Source organism: Etheostoma spectabile, chromosome 7 (assembly GCF_008692095.1).
Source record: "Etheostoma spectabile isolate EspeVRDwgs_2016 chromosome 7, UIUC_Espe_1.0, whole genome shotgun sequence".
Taxonomy (NCBI): Eukaryota; Metazoa; Chordata; class Actinopteri; order Perciformes; family Percidae; genus Etheostoma; species Etheostoma spectabile.
The window spans coordinates 28,347,844-28,366,700 of NC_045739.1; the positions used below are offsets into that span (position 1 = coordinate 28,347,844).

At 40.1% G+C, this 18,857-nt stretch overlaps 2 protein-coding genes across 3 annotated transcripts; one reads left to right on the forward strand and one right to left on the reverse strand.

Annotated features, from left to right (window-relative positions):
* Window positions 1–6,359: 6,359 nt before the first annotated feature.
* On the reverse strand, window positions 6,360–8,872 carry gtsf1 (gametocyte specific factor 1). 2 transcript variants are annotated; one of them, XM_032520109.1, is made up of 8 exons: window positions 8,787–8,872; window positions 8,466–8,513; window positions 7,933–8,054; window positions 7,730–7,845; window positions 7,109–7,235; window positions 6,939–7,022; window positions 6,699–6,756; window positions 6,360–6,602 (listed from the first exon to the last, which is right to left on the reverse strand). In XM_032520109.1, the coding sequence occupies exons 3-8, from the start codon at window positions 8,015–8,017 to the stop codon at window positions 6,530–6,532; spliced, it is 543 nt and encodes a 180-aa protein (XP_032376000.1). In that variant the 5' UTR covers window positions 8,018–8,054; window positions 8,466–8,513; window positions 8,787–8,872; the 3' UTR covers window positions 6,360–6,529. The 2 variants fall into 2 exon arrangements, with proteins under 2 accessions (XP_032376000.1, XP_032376001.1); XM_032520110.1 differs by lacking the exons at window positions 8,466–8,513; window positions 8,787–8,872 and having other exon boundaries at window positions 7,730–7,836; window positions 7,933–8,032.
* An 897-nt stretch (window positions 8,873–9,769) lies between these two features.
* Window positions 9,770–18,531, forward strand: letmd1 (LETM1 domain containing 1). The gene is made up of 9 exons (XM_032520082.1): window positions 9,770–9,995; window positions 12,825–12,979; window positions 14,233–14,348; window positions 14,946–15,028; window positions 15,261–15,447; window positions 16,346–16,447; window positions 16,810–16,962; window positions 17,094–17,190; window positions 18,182–18,531. The coding sequence occupies exons 1-9, from the start codon at window positions 9,880–9,882 to the stop codon at window positions 18,256–18,258; spliced, it is 1,086 nt and encodes a 361-aa protein (XP_032375973.1). The 5' UTR covers window positions 9,770–9,879; the 3' UTR covers window positions 18,259–18,531.
* Window positions 18,532–18,857: the final 326 nt, after the last annotated feature.

The following is an 18,857-nucleotide window of genomic DNA, read 5'->3' on the forward strand; positions in this document are numbered from 1 at the left end:
CTGTCATAATATATGTAATTTATAAAAGGTTTCTTGTGTTGGTGTATTGGTCGTGCCGTGGCTGCGTGTGCTTCTCCCGGTTGAACAAAGAACGCCGCCATGTCAGAGAGGCCAACGCGGCAAAAAACGTCCCCGTACTTTTTGACAAGCGTCCTAAGCGGGGCGGCAAGAGCTTTTTTGCAGCTCAAGTCGGTGGCAGTGTGTACGTACGGTAAGATGTAAGTACCCTCTTGCTGCAGTGATCCATCGTCTTGAGTTTAAGTTTCTTGAGATGGAACAAGAACTCCTTCCTCTTGGATACAAGCCCTCTTGGATGAACTGCTCCTTGGTGGCCTTCCACGTAGCCTCGGCCCACAGCACGTCAACCTCGACCTTTGGATCGATTGAAGCCCCAAATGCTGGGGAGAACAGTCAGCTTTTGTCAGGGATTCTCCAGGGGTTTGTGAAGCCCTTGATTGCAGCGATGACTCTCTGCACCGCCTCCTCAGACGTTTTAATCTGGGCATGGCTCCAGCTCACTATGCTTTGGCATCTCAAAGTCATCAATCATGCCACTCATCTCCAGAGTAAGCTCATAGAGCCGAGCTTGGGCAGAGGTTGAGCGGCACCACTTCTGGTTTGCGCCGCAGTTGTTTAAGAGACCGAGTAGACCACCTGCAATGTAAAGGGAGAAGTCTTCATTTTATCAACCAACATGAGCCTTTACTTAAATATAGGTGATTATGATTGTGTTCACATATTGACATACCTGAAGACTTCGCAAACATCATGAAGACCAGCCTTGCATGATCCATCATGGAGAGCCAGAACATGCCTGTTTTGCCCAGATGGCCCTTGCTTACCTTGTCTTGATATTGCTTGTACTGATTAATCAGGTTGAGGAGTGAGGGATTCGTCAGAGTGGAGTCAAGGTTCTCCCAAGTGCAGCAGTGAATGAGGTTGATGAGGTTGATGAGGGTCTCATGTGGGATGTCTGGTTTCTCCTACTCCATGAAAACATTGATGAGTAACCGTTTGAGTGCCTCTGTGATCGCAATCAGACTGAAAAGAGCCTTGACGTAGGATTTGCCACTCAGATAGTTTTTCAGGCCAGCTTCTATGAGAATCTCTGCACAGCCAGCTCCAAGACACTTGTGCTAAGTAAGCTTGCCCATGTAATTCATGGCCGTGTGGAATTTGCCAACGATGATCACATGCTTACTGAATTCCTCCTCATACTTCCACACTGTAGGACAGGCCTTCATGACCACTCCCAGGTCAAATGAGTGATAGTGTATGGTTGTCCAGGTACCTGCTGCTTGCCCTGGCTGCTTAACCATCTGCAGAGGAGATGGGTGTTGTACTGCAACATTGAGGCCTCACATGACTCTTGTTTCTCAGCAGGATGGGTAAAGTTGGCATTGTTGGGGAATGTGGGGCCAGCTCTTTTGAATGCCAGCTCTGAGAGCGTTTCGGGAGGCGTGATCTTAAGGCTTCTCATCTTGGATGATCTATCAAAGAGAAGAAGAGTCCTCTTCTTGGTACTCACATGGTTCTCCTTCACTTCTTGAATCATGATTCCCCCGGCACTGTTCACAACATTTGAGCCATGAATGTTGGTTGTGATTCTGTTCAGGTTGTCCCACTCGCTGTGAAAAGCAGTGTTTCCCTCACCGGTGATGATTTGAGAGGTTAGGTGGGTGGAAATGTCTTGGCCATTGCTGTCTCAAGTTTTATCCTGAAGTCATTTGTTTCTGAGTGTCCTAGTTGTGAAAGGATGGTTGTGAGCTACAAAAACAAAAAATTGCTTTAGTAAATATCACAATCAAATACTTGTATCAAAAAGAATTGACATCGACAATGTAGGACTTCGTAAGCAGTAAATTAACTCATAATTACCCGTTTGCTTCAATAGAGGTGTTGAAGTGTGGCACTAGGAGGATGTGCTTTGGGAGTTTCCACTTGCTGTTAGTTGCTGCTCGACACAACTCTTGTGTAATCGAAAGGACCAGCCTTTGCGTCTTCTTGCACTTTTCGCCATCAAGCGTCCCAGTCACCACTGAGCTCAGACATTGTACAAGATGCTCTGGAAGAAGCACATTCATCTTCACAGCATCTAGCTCCTGTGCGGTCGGGGGCCATGGGAGCTCCTTTGACTCTTTGACTGCCTTTATAATGTAAGAATGGAGGATGAGTGTGGCTTCTTGAAGTTGGACAGCTGTTCCAAGTTTGTACGCACATCCAACTGCTTCATCTACAGTAATGCTAGAGCTGTATATGAGGTTTGACTCAACCTTGGAGAATGGGACTTCATGAGAGATGTCTTTGTCTCCTTGTAACCGTCTTGCCAATTTCGCACTGCTGTGTTCAGGATTAGGAAAACCTTGATCTTTCAATGTCTTCATTTACAAGTTGCACATGGATCTTAGCTGGACAACCTCTTTGCATTCAATCACATTCCTAAGACTGTAATCCTTTACCACACAATACGACTTGTTATGTGCTGCTATCTTCTGGGCCTGCAGGCTGTCAATGTTGTCTGCTGCCTTTTCTGCCCTCTCTTCCACGCTCATGTGTTTAGTACTCTGTGTTGAAGTTCTTTCTGCATGATTGATGATACTTCTCCATTGCAAAAAGGCCCTTGCCCTGCATCTTGTGATAAAGAGCCTCTTTCTTTAATTCCTGTGCCCTAGGTTCAATAACTTTCCAGGCTGTGTTCCTTGTGTTTCCAACTCTTCAGTCTTGCCCTTGAACTTGGATTTTGCTTTGTCACAGAAAACACACTGATTGGGAAACAAAAAGGAACTCCTTCTTGTAGCTCCTTCAGATTGAATAAACAGAGATTTGACATGGCGCAGAAAGTCCTTTTTCACTGATGATGATTCACCAGATGTAAAAGCCTTTGACACTTTTATTAGCTGTAAAGCTTTTATAGCAGTTTTGGTGATTTGCAATTGTATCCAAAGGCAAGTCATCTAATGTTAATGGAATCTGTTCACAAATATCCATCATGCAGTATGGTGAACAGGCTGCTTCACAGAGTCTCATATCTCGGATACTGTGTACATATGACAGCTTCTTGCTTGGCCCCCCCCCCTTGCATGCGTTGAGCGTGGTAAAATTACAATGTAAAATAAGTGTGAAGGAACAAATCCTTTTTGGAGGCACTTCAGTTGTGTTTCAATGATTATTTTTTCCAATGGTATGTATGAAGTTTTTGAGCCTGAAAATAAAACAAAAACTTTAGCCAGCTACCGACTAAGCTACCAACACTAGTCAAGAATACAGAATCAATTTCCGAAAGCCTGTGATTATAGTAAAACTGTTGAAAAATGATTTTAAGTTATGACTACAAATACAATATCTTAATTATAGTTTCAAATACTTAAATACTTACTGAAGTTGTTCCAAAAGAGAGAGCAGTGGGAGATGGCGATCTGCAGGTAGGCTACCACCAGCTGCCAACCTGACATTTCAAAACTAGCCGTTGATGCTCAATCAACGTTTTGCACCCTTTGAAGTTTTTTTTTTGTAGTATTTTTTGCTTTGTTTTGATTACTTCAAAAGTAAAGCTATTTTTAATTTTCTTCAGGTCCTGGATAGGTGCAGTAAAGGTTAACATAAACCCCATTTCAGGCTGCTATTGGTCTGAAAACATTGCAAGCTTTATAGCTGTTTTTGACCATAGATGGTCAAGATGTTTTACAATATAACAATTAACAATTTCCCTAGGTCAGAATTGTATAGAAAAATGTGTCCATTTGTCTCTGTAAGTTGTTTTTATCAAAAGTTATGCCGATTTATATCATATTTAGATGTTTTAGGTTTGGTGCAAATGCTTCCAAACAAAGCATTTTGGACACTATTTCAGCTTGGTACCCAATTTAATATTAAAATAAACACTTGAATGATGAAGAAATAGCAGGTTGCGAAAAAAAAATCCTCTACACATCTTTGGCCATTTATTTAATATTTTTGTCCAGAAATAGGGTCAATATGTTGTCAAATGTCAAAAATAACCATTCCATTAAATACCTGGGGGTCAGAATTGTATGGCCTGTATGTGGTTTACTTCAAATGTTATGCCACTTTCTAAATAAATAGGATTTTTGGGGTTCTGCTCGGGTACAGCAAAGGGTTAAAAATGAAGCCTTTGGGACATTATTTCAGCTTGGTACCTGGCAGATTCTGAAAATAGACATTTGAAGGCTTTTAAAAAATCAGGTGGCATAAAAAAGCAGAGGGGTGCGCGTGGACCCCTGTTTCCATCTAGACTATAATCTTTAAAAAAAAAAAAAAAAGGAAAGAAATGCACTTTAATCAAGCCATTGAAACAGAAGAAGGGAGGAAGTCTTTCTAGTTACTGGACACTTCCAGTTGGTCTTTTGGCCAGTAGACGTACAGTGCTTCTCCCCACTGGCAGCGTCTTGTACTGGGCACTCTGTTTGGGACAGGGTGTACCCAGGATATTTAGTTTCTTTTTATGCTGCAGGTCAGCAGGTGTTTAAACATGGATTTAGCGTTAGATTTCTAGCCAAAAAGGGGAAAATGGTTTTAATCAATGATCATTTCTTACGGGTCAATAGCCACACATTAATTTAGAGGAAAAGGGTTTGGTCTAACATCGTGAGAGGAAAAGCAGTAGATTACATTGGACAGACACAAACTACAATTTTTTTTTATTAGAGATTAGACTGACATTTAATTAAGTTCATATCTATAATATGGACATTGCCAATAGTGAAAAAGTATATTTACTCAATTATATTCTTATAGTTTTGAGGTAACTGTACTTTTTATGTTAACTACATTACCAAACACTTAAGATTATTTTTTGCAGAAAAAACATTTGATAAATTGATACATTTTTAATTGAATAAAAGTATATAAACCATTATAGCTCCACATGTACAAATCAGTAAGGTAATTATATAGTACTAATCATTTTTGTACCTTTAATTTTGAATGTAGAGTTTTTGTTAGGAAATAACAATTAACATCCACAGTATTTAGAAATTGGAGAACATCTTAAGAACTAGTTATATATTTTGCTAATTACTTACTTGGCAGAGACTCCTACCGGAAAGGTTCTCAAAGGTAAACTTACACAATGTGGTGGTAAGCTCAAATTAACATCACTGACTTGAGATCAATGGGGACAACATGACATTTAAGCCTCGTCAATGAAGGGTTGAAAAGTTCAGAACTAACGTGAGCTATTTCACATCACTCAGAGTACAGGTGGTAACAGCTATAGGTTTAAGAGCAGGCAGGAGTTCCTCGATGAATGCTCAGAGCGCAAGACGTGCACGTACTCTTCTCTGAGGATCAGATCTCCTCATCCTTACAGATGGTGACAGGGCAGCACAGAGGCCCGTCTGAACACTTCTATAAATAGCCAGTCATCACATGAAATCAATAATGCCACTTAGATATGACAGAGTGCCCAGGCTGCCCGCTCTCACACTGGGATTATTCTGAGACCCAGCACACTCAAGTCACCACAGTGAAACAAGCATTGGGAAGGTGTAACTTTGGGTCTTGGGTAATTGTGACATCATTTACCTAGTCTTTTTTTAACAATCCAATCAATACTGAAAATAATCTGCAGATTAATCCATAATGGAAAAAAAAAAATTAGTTGCAGTTTTGTACAAAATAGTTCCAAATTTGCACCATCTCAATTAACCAGTGAAATCTTACTTATGCATGATCAACCATCTGATAATTTAACAGATCTAACAGTCACAGGAGCCATTTCTCTGAATAGAGTACATTTTTAAGTCTCAAGGACAATTTACTGTATAGACAGATATTTTTGCTCAACAATTTTTACTGAACATTAACATAAGACTTTAACTTGTAACATTTTCTGTGGCATTAGGACTTTTACTTAGTAAATTACCTAATCCCTCCACTACTGTACCAGCCTTATGCATGAAGTGTCTAGTTAAAACGTTTTACCAGAGGAGCTACTTGAAACAAAAAGGGGATACTCAAATCAGAGGAATGAATTAGTACATTGACTGGGAAGCAGGCACAGTGAGCTCAGTGCCTGAGTTGATGAGTACTGCCATCCTGTGGCCATGAAGTGACAGGCACAATGTCTGACCCGCTGCTTACTTCGATTGGGGAGAGTAGGGCGACGATTGACTATAGTTAAAATACAAACGTGAGTTTGCAACCAAATTGTTACTGTTAAATAGGCCTGTGTGCCATTTGTCTCAGTTTGTAATACTGCTGAGGCTTTCCAAAATATAAAAAACAGTCTCATCCCATTGCCAAACTGTATTTGTAATCCAGGCACATAACATGCAATTAATCTTTGTAAACATTGAAACACCTACCATGCAAGTTTCACACAATTGTTAGAAATAAAACACCTTTGTATAACAAGCACAATATTTCAGTGCCAAGTATAACTGCATACAGTTGGAAATGCAGAAAAATTAAAACAAATGGACTCTCAATACCTTCCACTTCGGTTGACTAAAATGACACGGCTTCTACTTGAAGTTAGATATAAAAAAAGCTAAGCACATAATATGGTTTACATCTGGGGCCAGGGAAGGGTATTAGGCATTCTACTTTGACCCAGGTTGTTGGTGGGCCTCATTTCCTCCCTGCAGAGAAACAAGATAAAACATTAAGAAAAGGTACATTAAGAAAATATGCACTTGCTAAGATCTGAAGCGGACTGGATGATGCGTAGCACTTACTTTTGAGTCAGGACTGTGTTCTCACCCCACACAAACGGCGCAGCATCGTCATCAGCCTCTGCAAGACAAAATGCTCCGTTACTTTCACAGACTAAAATCAGTGTTTTCAAAGTCTGGTTCTGACCAGGGAAGGAGAGAAAAAGAATATTGCTTTAGAAACTATGCAAACACAAGCACCTGCTTCTTTGTTCAATCACACAAAAATCAAGTTTTAAAACAAGTTGTGGTTATTAGTAATACCTTTGTCCCAATCCTCAGTCATGTTCTGGTTTACCCAAGTGCTGACTGGGACCTGCCATTTGCTGAGTCCATTTGTGTTTCCGTCTGCAAACAGAGCACAATTCCACTCAAACACTGCGAGAGCATGTTAACTGCAAGGTTTAAAAAGAGCCAAAAAGTGACAGACTTACCATTGTCAGTGTCCACAGATATTCGGTCTTCACAGGACTCCGTGTGGTAGGTCAGCTCATGTTTTGGGACCAGGTGGCGTGCATTAAATGGGCACGTTTTTAGCTCCATTGCCAATTTTGGATGATTCTACATAAGTGAGAGAAAAGAGGCAAAGGACAGGACATTTTTGGTTCAAATATACATATTACACACATTAGGGCTGGATGATGTGGAGGAACTCAAGTATCAAGGTATTTTTGACCAAATACCTCAATAACGATATTGCAACACGTAGGGTCGACCATTGGTGCGGTCACAAAATATTTACACACTGAGATTTGTGATAAATAATCATCTGTGATGTGGATAAAGGCAAATGATAGAGCAGCTAAAACAAGTCTGGACATTTCAGAAAATTACATCACTTTACTGTAGTTCAGCCTGTCAAACCAGGGAAAGACCATACTTAAGTCATATTACGATACCCAACATCTAAGCGATCTCTAGTCTCATATCACGATATTGATTCATATAAACATATTGCCCAGCCCTAACACACATCTCCAAACTATGTCTGTGTAAGTCTACAATATTTCGCCATGCCTGCTGGTGTTGCTAGCTATGATGACTTTTTGACTTACCTTCCTGCACTTTATGAGATGATAAGGAAAGCGGCAGGCTCGGATTTGGTGGTTCTTATCAAACGGGCACTGCAGAAGTTTCTCCGGGTCACAGTTTCCTTTTTCATCTTTAAAGTCTGAGAAGAACAAATTGACCGTTTAATCTTTACTAAAACAGAATACAGTTTAAGATGTTCAAATGTGAAGAAATATTTTAGTTTTACCCGTGTCTTCATTCAACTGTGAACTCTGGACTGGAGTGGTTTTGCAAGGGGAGCAGGAAGTTCCAAATCTAACTGTGGTCGCCATCACTAGTTAGGACTCAGTAAAAACACGAGCGGCAAAACTGGTAGGGTAGATACAAGTCAAGTTAACATAGAATTCAAATAAAAACAAAGTAGATATAAAAAGGTACAAACAAATACTGACAGGTTTCTAGATGCACATGCAGCATTCAAACGTGGCAGAACCATGACAATGGCATCATTCGAATGCAGAATTCTGTCTAGTGTGTACAGGTGTGCCAAATTATCTACCAGCTGAAGGTGTATAGTGTGGACAGGTGTGCCAAATTTACTACCAGCTAAAGGTGTATAGTGTGGACAGGTGTGCCGCATTCTCTACCAGCTGAAGGTGTAGGCTTGTTTGGCCTAATATACCAAGTTATGGCGTTAGCGACACTGAGTGAAGCGGTCGCCTGGGGGAAGAGAAAGCATTAGCACCAGGTTTTACGTTTAGCTACACGGTTAATACGTACCCAAGTTGTGCAGTTCCCAATCAGCCGTTTAGTAGAGTTAAGTTTCACCTGGATGGCAAGAAGACACATTACACAGAAGCATTCGTTTAACTATAATTAGCTCATGAATAGCCAAACTTTGCCCTTAAACCGCGCAACCATGACATGTTGGCTAACGTTGGTGGCCATGTTTGCTTGCCAACACGCGGCAAGTCGCCCAGCTTTAATTGTAAATAATAGAGTATAATGCATATTACCTAAAAAGAAAGTTTTAACGAGTGTTTGAAATAGAGTGAGTTACAAAATAGAGAGTATTGCAATGGAAAATAACATTTTATGGACCTTTTTTTCTTCTCTTGTCGTCGCACTGCTTGCTTGCTTGCGACCGGTGAAAGTTCTCGATCATTCCGTCGCCCCGCCCCAATTTATAGAACGTCTGAGACGGGTATGTCTGCAGCTTGGAGCGTCCCGTCTCATACCGGGGTGTGCCCAACAGTAGATTCAGATGGTCAAAAATACGAAATTGCGAATAATTTTCCAGATGGAGTCCTGGGTAAATTCGTGACTTTATTTTAGAGATGGACATGTATTTTTTAAATATAAAAAAAGTATTTTAGAGATGGACATGTCAAGTATTTCAAGCATTTTATTCATTAGCATGAGACGCAAGCTTTTACTTTGAAAAAGTAGGCTAAGAGAGATTTTTTTTTAAGTATTTTATTTTGAAAAGTAGAAGCTCGGGGACGGCACCAGGTGGGATCATAGACATATATGGGTGGGATGGCGGAAGGATTTTTTTTAGTTTATAGGCAGACATATATTTTTAAAGTATTTTATTCCTAGCATGATACTCAACGCGAGCTTATTTTATTCCAGATGTGAGCTTTTATTTTAAAAAGTAAAAACTCGGGGATGGCACCAGGCGGGACGGCATGAGACGGGACGTTCCAGGCTGCAGCCATACACTCTTGGAACGTCTCGAAGTCACAAGACTTCTTCCCTAAAATCATCCTCATTCAATCATCGACAGTTGAATAAAGCATTCAAATCAACCCAAGAGTCGTTACTTTTGCACAACATATTCTTAAAAAAAGGTTAGGTTAAATGTGTGTGCTATAATTTGTATAATTGCCTATGAAGTTGTGGAACATCTATTTTTAAAGGCTGTCGCTAAACTAATTTTCTGGCCTTAAAACCATACAACTTGAATAATGACAATAATGTATGAAAAGTGTGGAACATTGTAAGGTTTGAATAAAGTTTCTAGCTGAAAGCATGACTAGGTAGAGAAAAGTCTGACTGAATTTGTGTGCGTGTTTTTGTTGAATCCGTGTACAAGGCAGCCTTTACGGTAACTGGACGGCTTTTGGCTTTGTCGTACATAATCGTCATTACGGTAACGTACGCGGAACTTTACTGTATACATGTATGAAACATGGCGGTGTCCTGCTCCAACCTATGTAGCCATTTGTCTTTGACCCGTCTGTGTGGTCTCAGGACAAACAGGATAACAAATGGCCTTTACTTTCCTTATGTGTCCTGTCAGTCCAGGTATGTTTAACCATATTTATGCTTCATTCGTCCAAGATACATGTCTGTTTGTTTTAATCGCTTGTTGAACCCTTGATAAATTAAGCTAGCTGCAATACAGTAACGTTAGGCTACATGCTCAACCGTTTGTATTTGATATAAATATATATTATAATGTATAAAACAGTTGTCCACTTCATATTAAATCATGCTACTTTGCTGTGTCATTGACACACGACCAGCATACAACCACCTTTTATTTCTGTCAAAAACATGACGTAAGAGATGGTTTCCGGTGTTCTTACAATTTATGCTTTTACCTTATTGTCGAAAGATGCTACCTTATGTGTTTATTGGTGTATTTCCGTCAATATTATGACACCTCATTTGTGTTTTTGATCACGAAACCGGGGTTAGTGTACTGTAAGAATATTGGGAGCATATTTTGATATCTTGTTTTGTTTTAATCAGGGTTGGCGTATTTCGATAGACACAATCTCTTACCAAATATTGCTCCCATTGCATACAGTACACACCTTCTCATTCAATGTGTTTCCTTTATTTTCATGACTATTTACATTGATTATCATTCAATGCATCAAAACTAGGAATGAACACATGTGGAATTATGTACTTTACATAAAAGTGTGAAATAACTGAAAACATGTCTTATATTCTAGTTTCTTCAAAGTAGCCACCCTTTGCTCTGATTACTGCTTTGCCCCCTCTTGGCGTTCTCTTGATGAGCTTCAAGAGGTAGTCACCTGAAATGTTTCCCAACAGTCTTGAATGAGTTCCCAGAATGCTCAGCACTTGTCGGCCCTTTTGCCTTCACTCTGCGGTCCAGCTCTCCCCAAACCATCTCATTGGGTTCAGGTCCGGTGACTGTGGAGGCGTAGCACTCCATCACTCTCCTTCTTGGTCAAATAGCCCTTACTCAGCCTGAGATGTGTTTGGTGTCATTGTCCTGATGAAAAATAAATGATGGTCCGTCCATCTAAACGCAAACTGGATGGGATGTCGCATGTCACTGCAGGATGCTGTGGTAGCCATGCTGGTTCAGTATGCCTTCAATTTGGAATAAATCCCTAACAGTGTCACCAGTGAAGCACCCCCACACCATCACACCTCCTCCTCCGTGCTTCACGGTGGGAACCAGGCATGTAGAATCCATCCGGTCACCTTTTCTTCGTTGCACAAGGACATGGCGTTTGGAACCAAAGATCTCAAATTTGGACTCATCAGACCAAAGCCCAGATTTCCACTGGTCTAATGTCCATTCCTTGTGTTTCTTGGCCCAAACAAATCTCTTTTGCTGGTTTCCTAGCTGCTATTTGACCATGAAGGCACTGATTTGCGCAGTCTCCTTTTAACAGTTGTTCTGTAGATGTGTCTGCTGCCAGAACTCTGTGTGGTATTCATCTGGTCTCTAATCTGAGCTGCTGTTAACTTGTGATTTCTGAGGCTGGTGACTCAGATGAACTTATCCTCAGCCGCAGAGGTGACTCTTGGTCTTCCTTTCCTGGGGCGGTCCTCATGTGAGCCAGTTTCATTGTAGCGCTTGATGGTTTTTACGACTGCACTTAGGGACACATTCAAAGTTTTCGCAATTTTCTGGACCTTCATTTCTTAAAGTAATAATGGCCACTCGTTTCTCTTTACTTAGCTGATTATAGCCAAAGATACTGTACATATGGAGCACTTATGGAATAGAGTTTAATTTCTCAGTCACTGCATATCACAACTAATGTAATTACATTTAAGTATTGTATTAAACATAATTTTTTGATTGTTTGGTGTAATGGCAGGAATTGTTTTATATAAAACTGAATCTGTGGCACCACACACGTCCAAATCTTTAAATGGGACTGCGGTGCACAGTATAGGGCGGCTGTGGTTTAAGAGGAGGTTGGTAGTTCAATGCCTGCTCGCATGACCATAATAGGAATTCTAACAGTTGTCCAATAGGGCTGTCGGCTGTGTATCAACTGACACAACTGATGGTCCCAACCCGATTTAATAAGGCAAGGAATTCCACTAATTAACCCTGACAAGGCCCACCTGTGAAGGGAAAACCATTTCAGGTGACTACCTCATGAAGCTCATTGAGAGAACACCGAGGGTTTGCAGCGCTATCAAAAAAGCAAAGGGTGGCTACTTTGAAGAAACTAGAACATAAGACATGTTTTCAGTTAATACACCCTTTTTTGTTAAGTACATATTTCCACGTGTTCATTCCTAGTTTGATGCCTTCACTGATAATCTACAATGTAAATAGTCATGAAAATAAAGGAAACGCATTGAATGAAAAGGTGTGTCCAAACTTTTGGCCTGTACTGTAGCTAAGTGTGTTCGATTACACCACTACCAACTCCATGTATACTGTAAGAATTAGGCCTGCAACTAACAACTATTTGCGATTAATCTGCAGATTAGTAACAATTAATAGGGGAAAATGTTAATCCCAGTTTTTCAAAGTCCAAGGTGATGTCTTTAACAATTTTTTTTTTTTTAACTTTTAAGTGATTAATTAAAATGTATTTATTAAATTGATTTTTAAAATAGTTGCCAATTATTTTTCTGATTATCTACTTATCGATTAGTCAACTAATTGTAGAAGTGCTAGGATATGGGGATCATCTATGAAACAGCATTAATGTATTTATTTAAGATTTTTCAGAGTAGCCCATTTTTGAAAGACCAAAATTCCCTATTAGATATTGCTCCCACACATGGAGAACCCAAGCACACCTCGATAGGGAACACATACACGTAGCATATTAATCCATTTTAATGGCTGATGATTTCGTAGGCGTTAACCTTTTTGTGTTTCCCTCTTCAACTCTACAGGTTGCCCCTGTGCCGACACTACTCATCGTCCAAAGTTAGACGAGGTATTGGGCGCTATGTGGCCTCCAGCCTCCAGAGGGTAAATACCAAATATGAAGGTTTCCTTAAAAGGCGATTCCCCCGCTTTTATCAACTCTATCACACTTTTACAGAAGGTAAGACACTTGTACTGTAGGTGGAATATTTAAGAATGCAGGTTTTGTATTTCATCTATTCTAATGGTCTTCCACAGAAGGGTTAGTTTGAGGTAACCCGATCCCACAGTTTAGAATAGATTGGAAGTTGTAAATCTATTGTCTTACATATAAGGAGTAGTTTGAAGGTAACACTACCACAGAAATAGACAGACTGAAATATGGGAGGACAAAAAGAACATAAAAAAGCAGTTATTCTGATGTTCAGCAGACACTTGCGTTCATGTACAGCAGGTCGGCTCATTGTCATGAAAGTTTGTTCACTGTTTGAATGAATGCTGCAATTAACCCGAGCTCCTCGGATACGTCATAATTTCCCGATATCAGTCCCAGGTATCAGACTGTTACTGTAACTCACCTCTCTGGCATCTTTAATACTTTATGGTTGTATAGGTGCAGGTTTTTAAGATTAAAGTTCACAAGTGGAAAAAACCCAAATAGTATCAGTAGCAGCATTCATTCTGCTAGTAGCAGTACAATGAATTTAAGTTTAAAAACACGAGTACCATGGTATCCCAAATTTGACATTCTCTGTCTTATATACTTATATTCTTATGTTTTATACTTTTCTATTTTTATAACTCTGGTATATTTGTACCATGCATTGTACAGTGTTTAATTTGCACCTTGTGCATAGTCTGAATGTTGCATCATTCTTTCTTTTTGTTTAGCGCCAGGGACCAGGAGAAATACAAATGTCTTGCTCGGTGTACTGCACTGTGCAGAGCGATGTCAATAAAGTCTCTCCTCTCTCATATTTAGAGAGTCAGTCCAAGTTTCAAAGACAATATCGGTTGATATGTTCTCCATACTATATCTAAAGATACTGTACATATGGAGCACTTACGGAATAGACTTTAATTTCTCCGTCACATCATATCATAACTAATGTAATTACATTTTTAAGTATTGTATTAAACATAATTGTTTGGATTGTTTGGTGTAATGGCAGGAATTGTTTAATATAAACCTGAATTTGTGGCACCACCCACGTCCAAATCTTTAAATGGGACTGCGGTGCACAGTACAGAGCGGCTGTGGTTTAAGAGGAGGTTGGTAGTTCAATGCCTGTTCACATGACAAAGTGTCTTTGAGCAAGACACTGAACCCCATTTGCTCCCCCGATGGCAAGGCCAGCACCTAGCATGGCAGCTACGCCGCCATCCCTTTCATCCATACTTGTGTTATCAGCAACGTGACTTTTATTATTCAAGGATTCAAGCTACTGTTCCGAGATGCCAGAGATGTGCAGAGGATAAAAGCTAAGATGTTCTCTGACCAAGTGGAGTTCAAGGATTTGCCCTACAGGGAGATGGAGAAGCTCAGACAGGTGGGTCATTCCCACCACCATTAGTCATATCCATAACACTGTCACATTTATAACCAGGTATTGAGTCAAAAAATTGTAAAATTTGATTAAGACACATTACATTACTTGAAAGGAGACTGGCAGTATCTTCTATTGTGTGCACTGAAGGTAATGTTAATAGTGAGAAAGATGCACTGGAATAAACCCAAAACTATCCTAAAAAATAAAAGAATATTTAAGTGCTGTGTTGTATTACAGAGCTAGGACAAAAAAAGGTTTATTAGATGTTTTTCGTAGTGAAAGATATAGAGATTCCAGTAAAAGACCTATACCAGTGTTTCCCTCACATAGATTTTACCTGGACAGGCCACCCAGGTATATTGAATTTGGTGACCCATTCTAGCAGCTATAAATAAATATTAGAAACAGAAGGAAGGAGTTGGATATTGAAATGACAAAGCAAAATAATCAGATTAAGTCAGATGTCTGCAACTTCAAGTTATTTCCTTATAAGTGAGCAGTACTTTCATGTAACGCTTTGTCTTTATTGTATAATTTCAGCTCTGTAAAGTGTATTATCTCACAGCAGCTTTGCTTACTTTTACATTTGCTTTGCAGTTTCGCAGAGACGTGATCAAGGCCGTGCCGCTGGTGGTGATATCCATCCCTCCCTTTGCCAACTACCTGGTTTTTGTCTTGATGTGAGTTACTTTAAAATAACCATCTTTTCATTTCAGTTGGCACCCTTTTGATTCATATTCAGCGAAGCATTCTGAAATGATTGATAGTCATGTTCCTTTATGTCCCTCTTAATGTTAGTGTTGGATCCTCCTTGCTATCTTGTCCCTGTTGAGATATATATATAAATCTTACCCTCTATCCCTCCGTGTGTCCCTCCTCTCTCTGCCACCATCTCCTCCTGTTCACTGCCAGGTACTTTTTCCCCCGCCAGCTCCTGATCCCTCATTTCTGGACTCCTCAGCAGAAGGACGAGTTTCAGGGATTGTACCACACCCTGAGGGCCCGGCACCACCGGCCAGTGCTCAAAGGGCTCGAGAGCACGAGCCAACAGGTCAAAGACGGCCAGCTACAGAGTCGCCTGAAACACCTGTGTGCCACAGTAAGTGAACACATCCGAAGTGTTTGGTGACAGAAATACGGCATTGCGATGAGGAAATATGTGACAGGGCACAGTAGAATAGATGCAGAATAGATCAAATCTTTGCCAACCATCTGTTCTAGTACCACCAGCTATACATCAGACTCTTCTGTTGACAATGTGCACAAGCATCATTTTAGAGCATGCATCCATAAAGTGACTTGGCAGATAAAAATAACTAAAATGTAAGAACTACCTGACGACTGTGGATATGAACAGTCTAATGCTTAAACAACGCACACTCTCTTTACAAGTAATTACAATCATTCAAACCCTAAATAAGTAAAATATATTATTATATATTACATTATTTGAAAAACCATGCAGGGGACCACAGCTTAACTGAGGGTTTGTGAGATGATTGATAGGAGAACAAAAAAGAAAAAAACTAAGTTCCATTCTTTGGACAGTTCTCTGATCTTTGCTTTTGTTTTTGTAATATTGAATTGTGGCCTCACAGTTATTAAGATAAAAAGTTAGTATGCAAAATCTGTCTTTGTTGGAACTGCTACCAATTCATAGACATCGGATTCATGACAAGGAGAACAACTAGACACTTCTTTATAAAGTCCTCATATGTTTTTCTTTGTTAAAATCTTTATCTGAAAAGTAACTAAAAACTACAGCTGTATGTTAACTATAGTGGAGTAAAAGAGTAAAATATTTGCCTATGAAATGTAGTTCAGTTTATGTAGAGACTATCATCAAGTACAAAAAATGAAATTACAAAAGACTTCATAGCCAAATATTGTTGGTTAGATAATCGGATAGAGTCCCTCATTACTAACTCATACACATACAGTACATAGGTGTAAAACAACAGGTTGATATTGATTTTTTTTTTTTTTTGCATGTTCAGGTGCAAAGTGGAGCAAACCCTGAAGTGTCTGAAATCCTTGCCGTCCGAAGCCTGTTTTCTGGACCTCCTCTGGGTATAAAGAGGATGAGCGTGGATCAGATGGTTAGTTGGTTAGATTTTTGCAACACACGTTACAGGCAACAGAAGCATTCCTGCACGTGATGCTAGTTAACACTAAACTTAGCCTACTGTTACCTACTAGCTGGTTAAAATGCTTACAGCTAAGCGGACTTAGCAATAAACAAGCTATTCTTTCATGTCCTTGACTGCGGTTTTGTACTCTTTTTTTATATTTTCGGGGGGTTCCCAAACGATACCCAACCCTAGTAACACCCCTCCACTCTTCTAAAATCCTAATATCCTGCACCAAAAAACACTCATTCAGTTTACAATGAAATGCAAACGGCTCAGTGAACCTGAACACCACACGATTATCTCCCCTGTCTGTCTCCACGGCCAATCAGAGACTCGTCAGCCCCCTGCTCTTCCTGACGCCTCACCTCCCGGGTTTCCTGCTCGGCCGCCGGCTGAACAGCCACGGCCTGGTGCTGCTCCAGCTGGACCGGGCCCTCAGCAGGCTGGGCCCTCACCAGCTGAATGACTCCGAACTCCGAAAGGTCAGTCGCTCAGCCACAAATGTCATATTCACTGACCAAACCAAAATGGTTTACATGATCAACGTGGTTTACGGATGTGCATCCGTCGGTAAGCTGCCATATATAAATACATAATGTTTCTCCCTTGTCAGGCTTGTTATGTGAGGGGGCTCCATTCTAGTAGTCTTGGCATTAATCAGTGCCGCGAGTGGTTATCCCAGTGGCTTCAGGTGTCCTCCTCACTGAAAGGTATTTTCATTTGGATGTGCAGTATTCTTATATTTTTTTTACTTCACTCTTGTCCTGTTGACATGTCTGTTTTGTCTAATATATAAATAACTGGTATAAAATGATTAGCTTTCTTGCCGAGAGTCAGATGAGAAGATTGATACCACTCATGGCTGTACTGTAAATAGGAAGCGTCTGGTTAGCTTAGCATAAAGAAACAGGATAACAGCTGGCCTCTAAAGCTCACTAACTAGCACGTAACATCTTATGTGTTCAATCTGTACAAAAACGGACTAATTAGTTTTAAGAGGATTATGTGTAAAACATGCTTGATATTTCCAGTATTTATTCTAAGCTAAGGCCTTTTCACACGTACAAGGGTATTTTGAAAATTTCCTTCGCTCTTAAAAAACAAACCTGTCCACACAAACATTGTTTTGAAAAAAATGTCCAAAAGAAAACGCAATTGAAGCACTGTCAAGAGCATGCCAAACCAACAGGTAGTGATTTAACTTTAACCCTAAAGCCATGTAAGCCAGTCATGCAATGTTGGCCAATCAGAAGCCTGAAAAAGGTTACGTGACTGCAGTGGCGCATTGAGGGGGGGAGGAATCATATGTGTTGATGGCGGAGTGGAGTTATTCTTAAATATTACCCTTATAATGGATATAGTATAATAGCTAATGAGATGTCATGCTTTTTTTCCTTGTCAAAACCTTGTACCTACATTACCCACAATGCACTACAGACCCATCCAACTCTTGACTCTAGTGACTAGTTGCAATTTATCAGACTGCAGCTCTCTTTGGAGCCACAAAATGCTTTATACAGATTTTTTTCACATAATGCAGGAGTTCTTCTTTAATGCATGAATATGAAAGTGGTATTAGTCTTCTTGTTTAACTCTCTGGCCAAAATGTTGAACTATTCCTTTAACCCTTACCATAAACATGTCTTTTCTAGTCTAAAATGTAATGTTATTTGTATGCTTCTTTTGTTGAATTTTCTGCAGACTCAGAGGTGTCGCTGCTTCTGCACAGCATTGTATTTCTCTCCGCCAACTACCCGAAAGGTGCCAGCCGACACTGACAGGAAGCCTGAAGCCATCTGCTTTTGCGATTATGCTCCTTTTTCGCGCACTGGGCAGCACAACTTCCTAAGAAATGTCAACATCACCCCCCCTGCAAACGAAAACATTTCAAAACTGTTCTTGGCATGATTTAGAGATTTAAGGTAAAAAACGTCTTAACCATAAACTGGAAGCTTGTGTGCCGTAAAGAAAAAGATGCCATTGATTTTATACACCTTAGAACTGAGCGGTTTTTCCAAGTACACACCAAGTTAACAGGATGTTTTTTGGGGAAAAATAGGATGAATCTAGTGTGTTTATCTGGGGAGTGGTATGGGACTCCTCTTAACGAATTGGCACAGTAAGACTAAAAACTCTTGCTCAGTGAAGTTCTCCAACGAGGGACTTAAATTGATTTTGATGCAGTATATCTAGTGGTGTTGTTGAGGTAAAACCTGTCGCTGTATTTCAAGCTTGTTCCCACTGTTAAGCTCAGGCTTGGCACTTGTTTACTTCTGAGCTAAAGCACCATTACACACTTATAAAGACACGCGGGGAAACAAAGAGGATATCGTTAAGTCAAAGTTCAGCAGCACTTTGTGTGCCGTTAATATTTTAC